The 18,277-nt window shown below is 37.9% G+C and overlaps 2 protein-coding genes across 2 annotated transcripts in view; both read left to right on the top strand.

The window, feature by feature from the left end:
- pdia5 (protein disulfide isomerase family A, member 5) overlaps nt 1-4,974 on the top strand; it is a 43,683-nt gene extending 38,709 nt beyond the window's left edge. Inside the window, exons 16-17 of the mRNA XM_027164613.2 lie at nt 2,652-2,786; nt 2,912-4,974. Coding sequence (XP_027020414.1) covers nt 2,652-2,786; nt 2,912-2,992 — 216 coding nt within the window. The 3' untranslated portion in view covers nt 2,993-4,974. The remainder of the gene's footprint in view (nt 1-2,651; nt 2,787-2,911) is intronic.
- Nucleotides 4,975-9,039: 4,065 nt separating this feature from the next.
- sec22a (SEC22 homolog A, vesicle trafficking protein) lies at nt 9,040-17,093 on the top strand. The gene is made up of 7 exons (XM_027164799.2): nt 9,040-9,195; nt 10,663-10,858; nt 12,389-12,552; nt 13,522-13,701; nt 14,109-14,227; nt 14,450-14,515; nt 16,006-17,093. The coding sequence occupies exons 2-7, from the start codon at nt 10,677-10,679 to the stop codon at nt 16,204-16,206; spliced, it is 912 nt and encodes a 303-aa protein (XP_027020600.1). The 5' UTR covers nt 9,040-9,195; nt 10,663-10,676; the 3' UTR covers nt 16,207-17,093.
- The last annotated feature ends 1,184 nt before the right edge of the window (nt 17,094-18,277 follow it).

Raw genomic sequence — 18,277 nt, 5'->3', positions numbered from 1 at the left:
AGTGGGAAGAAATTGCTGCATTTAATGAGTAAACCTTTTGTAAGTTCCCTGATTTTCATTCACTGATTGAACTGAATATGAGCAAACACAAAGAGGTCTGTGGCTTACTTATTTCAAAGGCTCTTTGTTGCAATAGTAATGAGCCTGCTGTATACTAAGGCACATCAGGCAGTTTAATTAGCCGTATACTATGGCTCTTGTTTTTCTTAAAGCTGATCATTAGTGCCTGATGCACATAACAAGATCCTTCATTAATGATTTTTCTAACCGAGGCCACCTGATGAAACCAGTTTCCCCTTAGAGACCCATTTTACTGTTGCTCTTATCCATGCATGTCCGAAAGCAAGTGTATGGGAATTGATAGAAAATTGGCTGATTTTCCACTCTGCTTTCTTATCACCACTGTGGAACTCCAATAGATATCCTCACTTTATAAATCTCTAAGGTTACAAATTAAGAACAGATTAACTAAAATCATTATTCAGCAGTATATCTTGAACTGCTTTGATTAGCCTGATCGTGCCTGACCCTGCAACTCCCCCTAAATGTTCTCCTGAAGGTCTGAAAGGGTATTTAGGCTTTCACCAAGTATGTATTCCAGAAGGAGCATGCACCCAATTTCTACAATCCGTAGCTGAGTGGATTATATGACCATTATCACGTTTTTCAAAGTCCAGAAACAGAATGTTCTTGACAATCTCAGAATTTTTCACATCAGGAATCTACCTATTCTGTGCTTGAAAAACCAACACTGTTTACATCAATGTCCTTTCTCTGTGTGTTATCTTTCTGAATGTGGATCGTAATTTCAGGAGGCTTATTCACAAAATTAAGGTACTGGGGTTTTCACCCTGTCAGATCTGCTTGATGTGACTATAAAAGTTTAATAACTTGACCCTTTCTTTGTCTTTGTCAGATTTTTAACCGAAATAAGTTAAAATTTCCACATGCTTAGAAGAATAAAACTCATACTATGTTAATGCATAAGACAAAAATCTAAATATTGTCGCATTTGTGCATTAAAGTGTTGGACAATGTTTCACCACTGACAAAGAAGATGCCTTTATCATCACCACCCAGCTGAGGATGTTGGGGTCAGAACACAGGGGAAGCTATGATACAGCACTCCTGGTCCAGAGAGGGTTAAGGGCCTTGCTCTAGAGCCCAACAGTGGCAGCTTGGCAGTGCTGGGCTTAAAGACCTAGTGTTGATTATTAGTAGTAGCAATAGTAATACTAATGGCAGTAATAATAATGGCAGCTCCCCCATGGTGGCATGACACCATAGAGGGTGAATTCTAGCATGTCTGAAACACATGAATCTAGCCACAACATCATTCTGAACTGCTGCTTAATGCTGTAGAGCAGATGAACACATTAAGTGTTAACTTAAAAGCACTAACAGCCCTCTTCACACATGATCTCACAGAGCAGAACTTACAATTGGTTACTGTTGCACAGTGGACCGTGCGATGGGTAATGCCATCCCTTCAGTTTCTATTGCTGTCCAGGACGTTTTTTTTTTTTTAAATGGCAGCAGCCATGATTCCAAAGATATCCCAAAGATTGGGCAAACACTTTTATTCTCCACCACTCGGGAGTCCTACCAATAACTGCAAATGTGATTTCATCCACCTCATATCTTAGCGCGACATTTTATTCAGTCAGGGATTTCCCAGTTGCTGTTTTAGATAGAGCTTTGACCCGGATGTCCCGGCCAGTGATGCCATTAGTTTGACGATTATAAATCAATGTTTGAGGACACCTAACTGACACAATCATGCGTACTTTTTGAACGTCTCATTTTACATTAGCCTTTACTCTTTAAGGAATCTTTTGCATTAGATTATGGAGCGTGGCTTTGGGGATTTTTGCCTATTCAGTCACAAGAGCATTAGTGAGGGCAGTTATTGGTTACAGGCAAGAAGGGCTGTAGGCTTTGGTGTCCCAGAGGTGTTTGGTTCAGGGCTCAAGTTATTCCACTTCAATCTTTTGAACCATGAGTTTATGGACCCTGTTTTGTCTGCAGGGACATAGTCATGCTGGAACATGTTTGGGCCTCTTAGTTCCAATGAAGGAAAAACTTCTCACTAAACCAGACCTTTGGACTGACAGCAGAAGGTCTGGACTCTATTAGCTATTATACCCAAGAGGGCACCTGACCGACACGTCAAGCAGCCAATCACACTTTTTGTTCAGCACCATGGTTAAGGGCATGTCAAAATTCTGTGAAGTCAGTGTCACTACAAAATGTATGTCCACATACTTTTGACCATAGAATTGATCTTTTTTTTACCCACAAATTAACTAAAGGGAGATTGACAGCATTGTTGTAGTCCATCTGCTATATCATTGTCATCATCACATTCTTGTCCATGTGCTTGGTAAATCTGTTCCCTCGCTCTGCAGACAGTAATTCATTCTCTGAGCCCAACGTTTTATTGTGGGCTTTTTCAGATTAGGATGAGTAAACAGCTGGTCTATGGACAGATAGTGTCGTTCACATCATGTTAATTACAGCTTATATACCAGCACTTTACACACACATGCTGTCTAGTTAGTGTACATACTGTAAGGGTTAATGCATTAAGTAGCTGACTGTGTTTGAATAGGGGTTACATGTTGATTCTGATTGTTCTTGTGACTTTTCAGATTGTGTATGCTGCTGTGGATTGCACCAAAGGGCAGAACCATGAGTTGTGTAAGCAGGAGAGTGTAGATGGCTATCCAACCTTCAACTACTACAATTATGGCAAATTCAGTGAAAAATACAATGGAGAAAGAGGGGTGAGTCATTTTGTTTCATATGTTTGAATAGATGCAATTATTTATCAGGTATTTGTATTTAATTTAAATGGTATCTGTTTATTCATGTCAATTATACTTTTTTATGTTATGCATGCTGTTCACAGGAGGCTGGCTTCACAGGTTTTATGCGAAGCCTCAGAGGACGGGACCAAGAGAAGGTGGGAAAGCGGAAAGAGGAGCTCTAAGAATGTGGGTGTGGCTATAAACAGGGGAGGAGCCTGCCATTGCACTGTGACTGGGCAGGGACCTTCTAGCACTGATGCCACACACATGAAAACCTCAGATTAAAGAGAGGATATTTTTATACAGCCTTATGTTTGTAATACCAATGTTCAACCACAAGACCACTTGAGACTTGGCTTTTTTTTTTTCTTTCTTTCTTTTTTCTCCATAGACATTTTATGACAAGGACAATTGCTCCCAAATACTGTGACAGTTAATCAAACTACATCTTAAATCTATGCAATACTGAACACTCATTCCACAACTCATTTCCAGTGGCTTCTGTGTGAAACGGTCACTTAAGCTACTTTTACATAAGTCCCCCAAAGCAATCCTTGACACTGACAGTCTCCCTAATATTTGACATTCCCACCTTTCTAAAGAGGTCCCACAATGTATACAATTACGTTTGAGAATTTTTGTACGGAAAAAAGTGGTATCCTGGATTAGAAAGACAATAGAAGAAAAAGGAAAATGTAGCTAAATTTGTGGCCTTAATTGTTTGAATGTTTTATTCCAGTGGTGCAGTGCACCCAGGACTGTAACAGAAAATTAGTGAGGCCAAAATACAATGGTGTCTGTAAGAAATTGTATGTTTGAGCTAGTACAACTTTGTTCCTTGTATTGTTGAGTAATTATCAGCTGTGGGAAAACAATTTAAAAAGGAAAAAAAAAAAAAAAGGAAGATGCCAAAAATATAATTAAACACTGAAGGGTAAACTTATCCCCAACTTAAGTGATGTATTTAACCTTAATAATGGTCATAATAATAGAGCGCTATTAGAGTCAATTATGTTATGCAGTGCAGACCCAATGTGAATCCTTGTACTGCAAAGTGAGCTGACATTCAGATTTTTATGATTAGTGCAGAAACCATGTAAAGGCTGAGAATGAGGGCTTAATCTGTTCATGTCAGTTGTCTTATTCACTAAGTCAAGTTGCATAGAGATTCAGCTGGTGTAAGGGTGATTAATACTGCTTCATTACTGAATTGGCCATTTAGTTCCACAAAATGATTGTTGGATTGAATGACAGCCTTCACTTCCATATTATTCAAGGCTTATGAAATATTCAATCTATTTCTATTTTTAAAACACAACCTGAGATTAGAATTACTGACAAAAAAAAGAAAGAATTCCTTTCTAAAATGTGATTTAAGTGGTGCTTGAGTGCACGCTTTCATCTAACCAGTGTGGTAGTGAAGGTTTCAAAAGCAATCTTATTCATAAGTCGTACCAGAACCATTGCATTGTACCATATAACTCTCTGAGGCAACTTTGCTACTGTGTTGGGAACTCCCTGATCAAGGAAGTTTACCTATTTAATGAGCTTATCTGTAGCTAAACATCTTTTATTATTCAAGAGATTGATGCTTTTCATTCTGAATAAAGTTCTCAGGGATAGCAAAACACACTTTAGCTGGGTACTCAGAGTTTGTGTTACTGAATTCTGAAATTGTTTACATTTGTCTGTGGGGGATTGGCAATGACGGGATTCGGTTCGTGACGTTTTGGCAAATTATGGCAGAAAGTATTAACTCCATCGAGTCAAGGAAAGCGCAGAAATATTCAGATGTGCTACATTTATATCACTCAGCCAGTCAGTCTTACTGCATCTGTAGCCAAGTGAAAGATAAAAACTGCTTGTTTCAAAATAGCATAGTTCTAAATACTTCAACAGGAGGGGAACCATCAAAAGATTGCTTACAGTAACTCTCATACTACGGAATATCAGCTGGTGTATCTGTTTTCTGTCATTGTTGTGCTCCAGAAATTTCTGTATCTGTGTCTATTGGGAAATCCTGCTTTATCATATCCCAAAGGTCTCTGTGTCACATTGATGCCAAGAAGTCACTTTCATCTGTCTGATTTATGCACCCAGCCATATGTACAGTTTTGGCCCAGTGAATACACACAATGGAAAATAAAAAGGCATACATTTCCAAGATGTCTTAAGTAGTCTTCATTATAGATTGTACACATTGCTAACTGAATTTTGTAATTGGTATCACTTACATATATTCATCACCAGAATTTGATCATGGAATACGTTGTTAAAAATAAAATGGGTAATAGTGAATAGTGTAAGTTAAAGAAATTTAAGCTTCATTTGAAGCACTCTATTTCCTTGGATTTGTTTTCTTGCTAACTAATTTGTCCAGGCCAATTTAAAGTACATTTTTGGCACATGCTGTATAAAAAAAGATAGAACAATGAGAACTATAGATGTTCCTGATAGATGGAGAAACAATATTTTTAAACATGCATTACAATACAATTTTGTATGTAATGCAATTTTTCTATAGCATGGATCCTGTTCCTGTAATGTCTAACAAGGTGGGAGATACATGTACATGGATACTGCAGTCATCCACACAAATCTGTCGAAGCTCCTCTGGATGTTGTCTTCATTTCTTCTTCAGATTGCAGGATTCAAATCTAGGAATTAAGATGGACATTGAAAAAACACAGATTATTTGTTTTTGCAAACCTTTTCTGTGCTGATTTGGATGTATTTGTTGACAACAATGGCCAACTCGTAATCTCCTGGTATTTAGGTTCCAAGCTAAATTATTATGGTAAATTTGTAACTTCTGATATATTCAAATCAAACCAGCCTCAAGTGCATCACTGATCCACTACATTTTAGGGAAAATATCAGGTCCTCTTTTTGCATGCAGATTTGCACAGATGTTTTGTTACAAGGGAAGTCAAGAAGCTTTTATTGTCATTTTGACCTATGTATACCAAATATAGCTAATACATAGTGATCTTATTTGTTTATGAATGATGTGCTAATTAGTGAATGCATAATTAATGAAGACATACAGGGTTGCTGTGATTTTTAAAGAAAATTTTACTGTCAAGGGAAGTTCTTAAGAAAATGATTTCATGTTAAAGGAACAGGTTTATTTTCTCTATTGTTTGTGTGTAAATTTAATTAATCGTTGTAGGAAAGTTTATACAATCATTTTCATGACAGGGCCCAATAATTCTGGAGATGACCATATGTAAGCTGTAAATGAGATCTATAGTTATTATTGATCCGAAACCAGTTCACTTTCTTTAAACAGCTTAGGTCATAGCTTAAAAGGATTTTTTTTCTATGTCATTTTTTCTTTTTTAACTTAAAACTAAAACTCAGATATGTACAGTATATACAGAGTGTCTGAAATTGAGCTTTGGCCATTTTTTAATCAAAGTTTTCAGACACGTATAAATACAAAGTCTCGTGATTAATTGTTTATTAGCAAACATCAGTGCACTCTATTCTTTTCAAGCTGCATTAGAACCTCAAAAAGAAGCAAAAGTCATTTACAAGATTGTTGAATAAAGCATGAGTCACTTCAGGCCGAATGTGCCGCTTTCCATGGAGACATTACAGCTGCTAAAATGCATGTAATGTCTGCATGCTGTGAAAGTCTGATTAATGCCTCAAAGAGTGAGCCTAGGTACCTACTCCATCAAAATTACAAGGAGAAAACTGTAGGAGCTGACTGTTCCCTCTCAGCTAGATGCACTCCTACAATATGTGTGGAATCTAGGGGTTCAAAAAGCCAAAGAGTCAGAATATCTGGGAATCAGAAAGAAGGAAAAAATCTAAAGGTATGTAGAAGGTAAGGATCAGAGAATGGCAGTAATTGGACAGTACAATAATTGAACAGTGTCATTGAGTTCTTCTGCTGCGAAAGAAACTCACCCTTGAGGACATGAGCAGCTGTCATCATCCGGCAGACTAAATGTGTGAATGTGTTATCAGATACAGTAGGTCTGCCTGCAATCAGAACAGATACAGACAATGTCTTTAATTACAATTTAAAGTTTGTCTGTGTAGTTCAGATATTTCCACGTATACTTTATGAGCCAAAACAAGCAGACTTAGTTTTCAGATTTATTTCCCTTTTGTTGTTATAATTACCTCCAATCCTCTGGAAAGACTTTCTACTAGATTTTGGTGCGTGGCTGTGGGGATTTGTGTTCATTCAGTAACAAGAGCTTTAATGAGATCAGTGATGTGTGAGAAGGTCTGGGGTGTATTCAGAGTTCTATTTCATCCCAAATAGTGTCAGTGTGTTTGAGGTGCAGGACACTCAAATTCTTCTACTACTTCTTCTGCTTTTGACAAACCATGACTTCATGGACTTCACTTTGTGCACAGGGCCATTGTCCTGAATATGTTTCCACCCCTCAATTTAAATGAAGGGATGATGAGTTTCGAGGTAGGTGATAGTCATGTGTCCATATACATTTGGCACAAGCAAATACTCCCAGCAGAATGTTACAGCAGTCTGCAGTTGGTAAAGTTGGAAGTAGTGTTGTGTTAAAAAATCTCTAGAAACTTTTTCAATACTGCTGTTATTTTTCCTCCCTGCTTTGTCATATCATTTTGACTGATGATGGTCTCTGTTTTCAGAATGTAGTTTTTGGACTGTCTTACAAAATTAATTGCACCAAGGAAAATTCAGTAAACAAAGTCACTGAGAGAAGCTGCTTGGTTATAAGAGAACTCCAAACCTAAAAAAAAAAAAAAAAAACCAACTTGATTATTGGTTCTGGAGAAAAAAAAAATCCTTACTTTAAGCAGCAGTCAAAATGATGTTCTTCATTTACCACTGGATCTATACTAAGTCAATTTCCTCTCTGTTCCATAGAGCAACACAAATGTTCAACAAATATTCCTTAGCAACATATATAATGTGTGAAGTTTAGAACGTACACCTTTTGATCCAGCAGAATTATTGTGTGCTGTAATATAGATCATAATAATTTCCTGGTATCTCCTCTGTGAGAACAGTTATTGTTTCACCACCTAGTTTTTTATGTTCATTCATTCATTCCTTCATCTTCAGTGGCTGATTTTCTCTGCACGGGTAGGCAATGAATCTTGAGCATATCCTAGGAATACTGCCTCTTGATGTCTCTTAATTTCAGCATCAGAACTTACATAAAATGTTTATTGGAAGTTATAATGGCTAAAGTATTTGTCATGAAATGTTTTCAGGCTGAATAATTCCACTTCCAAAAACATCCTGGTCGATGAATTGGTAATAGTGAATTACCCCTAAGTGTAAATGAAAGTGTGAATGAGACTTTAATCCAAAGTGAATTCAATTAAATTCAATTAATTGAATAGCACTTTTAACAATAGGTTTTGTCACAAAGCAACTTTGAAATAATATTTATTCTATATAAACAAGGGAATATTATACTTTTTTTTTTTTTACCTTCAGTCAATTCTATTACTAATTATGTATATACTAATAGTAGTATCAGTACAGGGTGCTTGGTTGCTTGAGGGTTAGAGCATTTGCCTTTGGGTTCAAATTCCCTCTTTAACAGTGTGTGTGGTGTTTGTAGGTTCTACCTGTCCTCCCTGTGCTTCACTGGGCTTTATTCTCTCTGTTCTCCCTGGGCTTCCCTGTTCTCACTGTGCTTCATTGGGCTTCATTCTCTCTGTGCTTCATAGGTTTCCTCCGGGTATTCCACTTTCCTGTACCTGTCTAAAGACTTTGTACTGTATGCTGATTGGCATCTTTAAATTGTCTGCAGTGTGTATATGGGCTTGTGAGTGTATGTGTAGATTGTGCCCTGTAATGGACTGGGACCCACACAAGGCGTTCTCCACCTTGTGCTCAGAGTCTCCTGGTATAGACATCAGGCTCCCTGCAGCCCTCCTTAGGATTTCCAGTACTAAGGAAGTGGATAGAAGAAATGAGCATTAGTACCTTTAGTGCTTTCTTTTTATTGTTTACTAATGCAAACATCAATTATATAAATTTGATTCACATTACAATGCCATTATGTCTATTTGAATACTCTAAAATGTAACTACAGCCTGTATCACCGTTTTATATCTGTTAACCTTAAAAAGATCAGATACAGTATATTTTGGTGTCAGCAAATATTCAGTACTATATAATGCTGAATTTTAAAAGTTAAACTAAGGGAGTCTATGTAAAATCCTGACTTGTGCTTCTTGTTTATAGCCAGCAGAGGCGCTGCTACCCATGATGCATTTCGCAGAGCCACGTAAACAATCTGCTACTCCCCCTGATGCTACTGTCTTCGGCACAACACAGGAAGCAGGAATAGCATAACATGCACGTTTCTGCAGTTAAACAAATGCAAATCTGAGTTCCAACCAAGCGAGGAATGCCTCTCCGAAGGTTAGCTGTGTTTACTGTTTCAGCAACAGCTGGGAACAGCTTTGATCACTCAGAGCAGCTACATAGTGCATGTCTGCTATCAGCTAGCTCATAAGCATGTCAATTATTTTACGTTTCAGTATTTTCACGAGTCAGTATTACCCATGAAAATGGTTTCCTAAATGTTATAGGTCGCAGTTAGTTTAGCGGTTCATATATGGTTAGCCATGTAGCTAACAACAGCCATGTGCACTAGCTAGCAAACAGCTAGCATGCTAAAAGGTGCGTTAATAAACAAATCTTGTCTAGTGAGCTGAATGGCAGATTTAGCGCCGCCTTGCTGCAATGTTAGCGATAAGCCAAGCTGGTTCATTTAAGCTAGGGTTGTTTTGGAGGTTTGTAGGTTCACACTGATTGTAAATTTACACTGAAAATAACTGTAAACAAAGCGGTCAGTTAGTAAGAGCTCCGACTTCAGCGTATAAACAAAGGTGCTGTCCAGGGTACTGATATTTTTACGATTTTAAAATATTTTATTATTGATTTAATTGGCAGGTTTCTTATCTACATGAACTTACGGGGCCAAGCACTGATTCCTAAAGATAAAAAAAAAATACAGCAGTATTAGAATATAGATATAGAATTTGGCATCCACATCAGAGTTTTTGCTGTTAACAAATACATATCTAAGAAATAAAGCAGACTTTTTTTTTGTAACAAAGCGTATAACTGGACCACTAACACCCATCTGAAAAATACGCAGATTAGAAGTAAAGATGTGAACCTGGAGCTGATTTAATGTGTGTTGGGTTATATCATATTTTTCAACCAGCCTTGCTGACGCATCCATCATCAGTGATTAAGAAAGTGCACACGAAAACATGTTGCAGTGTAATGAACGCAGATGAGTCAGATTATTTTCTCTATCATCTCTATTTACTCTATCATTTTCAGAAAAAGTCTTAAAGAGCATAAAAATAACTGCTGTCTTGATTTGGGAGTGATGACTGTATTCTCTCACCTTTCAATCAGAGCTAGAGTAACTAGGTGTGATTGACAGTAAACTTCCCTGTATGGACAAAATTGGGGTAATGCTTGACAACCCTAATCAGTTTAATTCCACATAGGGAAATAATTCACTAGTTTCTTGTATGGTGCTATTTTTGTTTCTTTGCTAAGCAACAGGAACATCACAGTGCATTTGAAAAGGATAGTAAGGTAGATATGCCCTAATGTAAAATGACATAAAAGGACTAGGACAGAACTGTAAGTACAGTTCTTGTTGTTCAGCTTTTGGATGAAAGGGGTACAGCTTTTCTGTTTACACTCTTTGGTATTTGGAGTGTGACAGACTAGAAACAATTTTTAATGTAGTTACATGTACAATGTAATATTTGAGATCTAGCTCTGTAAAATTGTGGTATGTTCTGTGTCTGAGCTGTCAAGTTAAATATTCACTGCTTATGCTGTGCACACCTACACTTACAGGTTTTCACTGTAAGATGTCTATGGTCCTGTTTGCCTCAGTCGTGCGGGTGAGGGATGGCTTGCCCCTCTCTGCCTCTACTGACTATGAACAGGACAAAGGGCTGCAAGAGACCAAGAAGCACCTCAAGGGCTTGTCCAAAAAACTCAGCCAGTTTCCTGACCGCTGCTGTCTTAAGACTGGCCAGTACAATGTCAAGTATGTGATTTGTAAATTATGAATACATGTCTTTTTTTTATGTAGTCATGAATGCTTTTTAGGTAAATATAACAGATTTGCATTGTGAGGAGCAAGAATATAGAAAACTCAAGTTGAATCTGTCTGCAGACTCGTACTAAGTACTCGTACTCGTATTTAAACATTGATTGACAAACCTAGACTGCTGTAAAGCTGGAAGACTAAATGGTACTGCTATCTTATTTTGAGAGGGATGACAGCTGTGGGCATCTGTTAACTTTAATTGTATGGAAGAGTATGGAATGCTTTCATACAAGCGGGAACTAGTTTGTGGATAGAAATTGATGATCAAATTGGGAGAGATTGGAGTTTTTAAAAAAACCCAAATCAGTTCAATACCACATACGGCAATGATTTCCTGGTTTCTGTTACAGTGCCGGTTTTGTTTCTCTGCTAAGCAACAGGAACATCACAGAGATATTTCTCTGTCTCCTTAGTGCTTGCTTTAAATGGAAAGCACACAGAAAATGCAGTATTTCACAAGAGCCTTTAATTCGTGTTTAGGAAGAAATTGTACCATAAATGTCCAAATCTTAATGTATTATTGACTTGTACCAAATATATTATGACTTACGGTCTGTTGAAACCATCTGCGACTCACTTCAAAATGTGTGCAGAATTACTTTATCATTACTTTAAACTAATCATCATCAGTTTGATTAGTTCTGTAATAGGTTCTTTCAATATAATCAGATCATATGATATAGTAAGTCTTTGTATGCACTTGACATTTATGGGAAACGATAAGATATACATGCAGTTTCTTCCACTAAAAATGGTGCCTGCAGGCAGTGCATTTCAGTCAAAATGAGCATAATGTCTTAAAAGAAAGCAAAGTGAAGTGGTGACACATCAGGTAAATTAGCAGCTAAATCAGCATAAGCTGATAGATGCCTCCTCCGAGGCCCTTGGGTGAAGCTGTTTTGAAGCCTTGCGCTCGAGGCAGCTGCTATTCATCACTCTAAACTGTGTTAGCGGGCAAGAACGAGTCGACTCCCCTTTTTTTCCTGCCACTCGAGGCTGTGAGTCATAGAATTGTTTCATCTCTCTAAGGAGACATTAATGTAGAGAGACATGGTGACAAAAATGGGCCCAGTTTCCTGTGAGGCTGTCAAGCTGCATGCATTTTAAAGGAAAGCAAATGTAGCAGCATGAGTAATTGATGAATAGGTTGGTGCATAGGTGTGTGTCTCTTAAAAGTTTTGCATCGCTTTGCTTTGCTTAGCTGATTTAGAGTTCCAGAGTATGTGCAAGTTTGTGACCTTGTCCAAATTCTTACTGTCTTCTCATGATAATAATGCAGGGGCAGGTGGCACATCTCAGGACTTCATGTATGTATATGTGTGTGTGCGTGTGTGTGTGTGTGTGTGAGAGAGAGAGAGACATAGATATAGACATAGAAGATAAAAATAAGATTTGTCAGACAAGAGTTATTTGGTGTTAAATGTTTGGTAGTTACAAATAAAAACTGTTATTTTGTTTGTTATTCAGTTTCACCAGCTCTCTGGGAGTGGGCTACATGATGGTATGCACAGAAAACTATCCCAATGTCTTGGCGTTCTGTTTCCTGGATGAGTTACAGAAAGAATTCCTTGTCACATACGACACCAAGCGCATTAGCAGCGCTGTCAGGCCCTACACCTTTATTGAGTTTGGTGAGTTCTCTGCACATTACTGTTCTAAAATGTATGTCTCTGGAACATGTCATATAACCCGCTGGAGATCTCTACAAACAGTGGGATTGTGTGTGAGCCTCTAAAGTACTCTTCTACTGCACTCAGACATTCTGACTTCTCAGTTCTTTATATATGACTTTGTCCAACAAAGCTCTGCTATACTAGGGATGAATTAAGATGTATGTAATGATGTCATTTTGACATCTACCACTTTGCTTGAACCACTGAATTGAAATACAAGTGAGCAATAGTAATACTGCAAACAAGCAGCGATTAAAGGCATTGGGAATTGGATCAGTGAGGTGGTGCATGTGTATGAGATTCTGACAGTGAATTAATAGACGGAACGAGTACCAGATTTATATGTATATGTAACAGACTAGAAGGCATCGATCTTTTGCTATCATATGCTTAAATTTACATAAATCTTAGATATTTGCAGTGTGGTAAAATAAAAGTCTGTGTTTTTTTCTTCCATGCAGGATGAAGTCAGGAATAGATGCATGTGTCGTTGCTAGTAATCAGGTTATTTATCCAATTATGTCACTCATTACATCAAAAAAGCCTTCAAGACTAGCCCTTATAGCCTGTCAGAAGGATTTCTACAAATAAAAAAAAAAGGTGGTAAGTGGGGGTAGATGCGTAAAACCAGTAATAATTCAGTTCGACTGTCAAACACAAGTGTGTGGGTGCATGTGTGGGTGCGCGTGTGTGTGTGTGTGTGTGTGTGTGTGTGTGTGTGTGTGTGTGTGTGTGTGTGTGTGTGTGTGTGTGTGTGTGTGTGTGTGTGTGTGTGTGTGTGTGTCCAGATACAGGCCGAAACAGACGGTGCTGCAAATGAGCTGATCTAACACAATTTCTCATCACAGAGCAGTCTGTCAGTGTTTCTGAGACAGTTTATGTCATTGCTGGCTGTTTGCTTGTGTTTGACTTTGGGGCTTCTCACAGACAACTTTATTCAGAAGACCAAGCAGCGTTACAACAGCCCACGTTCTTTGTCCACGAAGATTAATCTGGCTGATATGCAGACAGAGATCAAGCTGCGCCCCCCATACCAGCTCTCTCCTGAAGACCTAAGCTTGATCAATGGCTTTTCCCACAGCACTTCTTCCAAATATAAAGGCATAGGTACTTACCACCTTATGTGTCTTTACTCTTATTGAAACCACATATACTAATGTGCTTACATCATTATTTTTAAAATAGCATCAGACTTTATATACTGTATGAAGCACATGTGTGTAATCACACAATGTGATTTTTTCTGATTACTTCCCCTTGACCAATTAAGGTTGTAAGAATTCTACAGTACCAAGCTAAGCGATCTGTAATGTGCTATATGGTGCTTCACTGTATTATAGTTATATTTAAAGCTAAAGCATTTTTTCCAGTAAATGGTTCCTTCCCATCATATTATGTGCTCACAAGATCCTTAGACTTGTTCAAGAAGGATATTGCCTAGGAATCGTATGTCTTTTTGGTACTGGATTCATATATTTAATTTTTTTATTTATTTACTTATTTTTGTTTTGTAGCTCCTAATCAAACGTTGGAGCCTGTCACCTTGCCCGGCATAGTGGCATGTGTCCTAACCGTTCTGTGTGGTGCGCTAAATTTACTACGTGGTGTCCATGCCATAGAAAGCATATTGCAGGTAAACCTTCCTTCCGCCCACATTCAATAATACACTGGACTATATTTATATAAGCCGTTATGCAATGTAACAGCAATTACGATTCAATAGTTACGCATCACAGCTCCAGCTAGCATCTACTGCAGCTTAATTAATCCAACAATGGATTTCTGCATGTAATTAGTTCATGCTGGATAATTCCTTAATGCGGGACCTTTTCTCTTTTTTCTGCTTTATCCGCAGAACGAGGACGAAGACTTTAATTATGTAATTGCCTTTTTCCTGGGAACGGCTGCCTGTCTATATCAGGTAAGTTAAAGTCATCCATCAAGAGCGTGAGTGACTTGCAGCATTCATTTCCATCAGCATGGAAGAGGGGGAGCTGCATGTACTCCATTCTTAGAAAAACCACAGCATCAGTGCTGATGTTGCTGAAGTAATTCAGTGAAATTTGTACGGCATTCACACTAAGCGGTACCTGTTTTCCAGGATTCCTTTTTGGTGCTGCTAAAGCATTTTCTCTTAAATTGTGTACCCGGTAAAAAAGTATGACGTAGAGGTGCTGAGCTCTTCCAGACAGGTGGCATGTGAGCTGGACTTGGGACAAGGATTCCTGAAGATATGATCATTAAACTCCCCCTCTTCTTAAATCACTGTGTAGAGTACCACCGTGAATCTTCCCAACCTAAAATTGATTAGTTCGCATTGTTCTAGTAGGAGATGGAGGCACTCATCATTTCAGGAGGGTCGATAGACTGAAATGAAATGTGCAAGGCAAGGCTGAGCATGCTGGCCTTCAACTTTTTGCTGATGCTATAGTGTGATAGTGTTTTTAGTACAACTACAGTTAGATGGTCAAAAGTACGTGGACACCTGACCGTCACATTCATATGATCTTGTTGAATATCCCATGCTTGTTGGTCAGGAAGACCTAGTTACCCCAAAGGTGTTCAGGTTGTGGTTGTCAGGGCTCTGTGCAGGTCACTCAAGACACACCAATCTTAGCAGAATCTGTCTTTGTGTAAAGAGGGGTGGTGACATGCTGGAATCATGTCTGAACCCTGTAGTTACTGTGAAGGGAAATAGTACCATATCAGTATGCAAAGACATCCTATACAATTGATGGTCAGGTGTCCACAAGCCTTTGGCCATGTAATGTTTTAAAAATAGTTTAATGGAGAGTGAAACTAGTTTCGATTTTTCGTACAGTGGTCTGATTTTGTAATTTTTTGCATGTTTGTCACACTTTACTGTTTCATATCATCAAACAATTTAAATATTAGTCAAAGATAACAAGTTAACACAACATGCACTTTTTAAATGAAGGTTTTTATTATTAAGGGAAAACAAAATCCAAACCTACATGGCCCTGTGTGAAAAAGTGTTTGCACCCTAAACCTAATAACTGGTTGGGCCACCCTTAGCAGCAAGAACTGCAATCAAGCGTTTGCGATAACTTTCAATAAGTGAGTTACAGCGCTGTGGAGGTCTCTATTTTTGGTCCACTCATCTTTGCAGAATTGTTGTAATTCAGCCACATTGGAGGATTTAAGCATGAACCGCCTTTTAAGGTCATGCCACAGCATCTCAAATGGATTCACGTCAGGACTTTGACTAGGTCACTCCAAAGTCTTCATTTTGTTTTTCTTCAAAATCAGGAAGGGGGCCAACACTTTTTCACACCACTGTATGTAAGATGAAGTAAATCTGCAGGAATTATAGACTCAATGTTGTGTTGTGAAAAAAAACTATTTTGGGCTGCAAAAAATAACAAAGCTATCTCTCTCCTCATTGTACAGTGTTACTTATTTGCCTACTTCTCGGTGTGGAGGAACATCAAGTCATTCCTGGCCTTTGCTCTTATCTGCCTGTGCAACATGTACCTGTATGAACTGCGCAATATGTGGCAGATCCTCTTCCACGTCACAGTCGGGGCTTTCGCCACTCTGCAGATCCACCTAAGGCAGCCACAAGGCAAAGCTCCCGACTACAACGTCTGAATACTTTTACACACCCAAACATACACACAAAACCTTCTTCAAACTGTCATGCCTAGCATAGTCTACAGAAGACTAAATGATAATGTAAGATGTTGGCATTGTGTTTTTGGACTATGGGAGTCAATGATCATTAAAAAAGACTTAATGTAGAATCAACAGCTCAGGATTCAATAGCAGTTTAAGTACTCTGATAGTTATCCTATAATGTGTTCACTGGTTTTGTGTTTTGTTGCAATCCAAAAACTTCAAATGCAAATATCAGGCATTACTTTGCATTTTTTGTTAATTTTTTTTTTTTTCTTTCTTTTTTTTTTTTTTTAATAAATGGTGTAATTATAGATTATACCAGATATGCAAGACTGTTTAGTGCATGGTACAAATGAAATGTACCAAAACTGCCACAGTTCACAACACACAACCATAAAACCTGCATACATTGTTTCTCTATTCAGACCTTTTTAAATCATTTGACGAATTCACACAGACACAGACCACACCTAACGATGTTGTTCACTTAATGTTTCTCGAGGCTGCTGTTATCAAACCATATTACCCTAAAAGCACATTCAGACCTGGTGTGTGTACTTGTCTCAGTAGACTCTGTGCTGCCTGCAGCTTTCTCTGGTTGCTGATGGATTCAGCTCACCTCTGGCTCTTCTATGGCAGAGGAGAGGCCTGCTGATATATAGACTTCTGTTTACCACCAAAGGCTTTCAGTTCACTTTTAGCTCCCAGTGGGCACCAGCAAACAAAACCCTGACAACTGAATGAATACTTCCTGTTATATTTATGTACCTGTTTGTCGATTGAAAAGAAAATGGGTGACCGATGATGTGTTTTTGAATCTTTGCCAAGGGACATTCAGTAAATACTTCTGCTCATTATTATATCAGTCTGAATGTTTTTTAGACTTACTGTCTTACATCTTTGTCTCATTAAAGCATTAAAAATAATGTTTTTTAAAAAAAAAACCAAAATGGTGAATGACCTGCCACTTCAATCTGTGGTCTTTTGTCTGTAAAAAAAAAGTGCACTGAACATCCAGTAACCTTAAAAGCTCTTTTGGAATCAAGTATGTTTACATTTACTGACCTTAGACCATATGTTGGTGTACACTGTCCTTTTTTGTAAATGGACCACAATAAGACTACCACTGACCAGTTTGTGTACACCAAACCATTACACACATACGTAGACCTTCCTTCCTATTCCTTCAGTTTGAAGCCCACTATATACAATGCCTGACTGCTGTACCGTACACTCTCTCTTCACTGGAAATAAGGAGTCCAACATGTTCTAACATGATGTTGCCTTTGTGCATGTAAAGGAGGTCCACAAAGACATGGTTTGTCAGTGTGGGAGAACCTGATGAGCTTACACAGAGCACTGACCACAACCCTAATAAATACCATTGGGATGAACAGAATCATCAAATGAGCCCCAGGTCTCTACCATCGGCTAACTTTCGCAATCAAATAGAATCAGAGGTAATATAAAATGTATTTATATTACAAAGTTGTTTTTGCAAGAATTTTTGTTTTTTATTGATTTGATTTTGTTAACATCATTGAGGTTTTGGTCTACAGTATGGGTTTGCTAAAAATTAATTAGCTAAAAACTTTGCTAATAAATTAGCAAAAATGGCTATGCCACTAAGCCTCAATGTCTTAAATATCCACAATCATTGCCAAACTTCCCAGTGGTGCTCAGGCCCATAATTACATTCTTTATTCATCTGACCTGACTAGGGAAAAACAAAGATAGAGGTAATTTGGATAGCAGTGGCATAATTTTTAACTTTATAGCAATAACTTTTTATTTATTTATAATTTTTCATTTCCTTAACTGTTCAGTCATGAAATTCATAAATGTAGTGTAGGCATGTATTTAGTGATGAATTTGTGAAAATAATAAATATTGTGATTAGTTGGCACAGTGCTGATTTAGCCTACTTGAGCATAAAGTAATATGAAAACAGTTTGATAATTTTCATTGTGGAAGCCTATTTATTATTCAGACATGTAATAAGAAAGTAATTCCAGTTTATGCTTCTATCAGTATAAAGTACCTG

This window comes from Tachysurus fulvidraco, chromosome 6, assembly GCF_022655615.1.
Source record: "Tachysurus fulvidraco isolate hzauxx_2018 chromosome 6, HZAU_PFXX_2.0, whole genome shotgun sequence".
Taxonomy (NCBI): domain Eukaryota; kingdom Metazoa; phylum Chordata; class Actinopteri; order Siluriformes; family Bagridae; genus Tachysurus; species Tachysurus fulvidraco.
The sequence above is the reverse complement of the archived record's forward strand: the minus strand, read 5'-3'. Positions and strand labels throughout refer to the sequence as shown.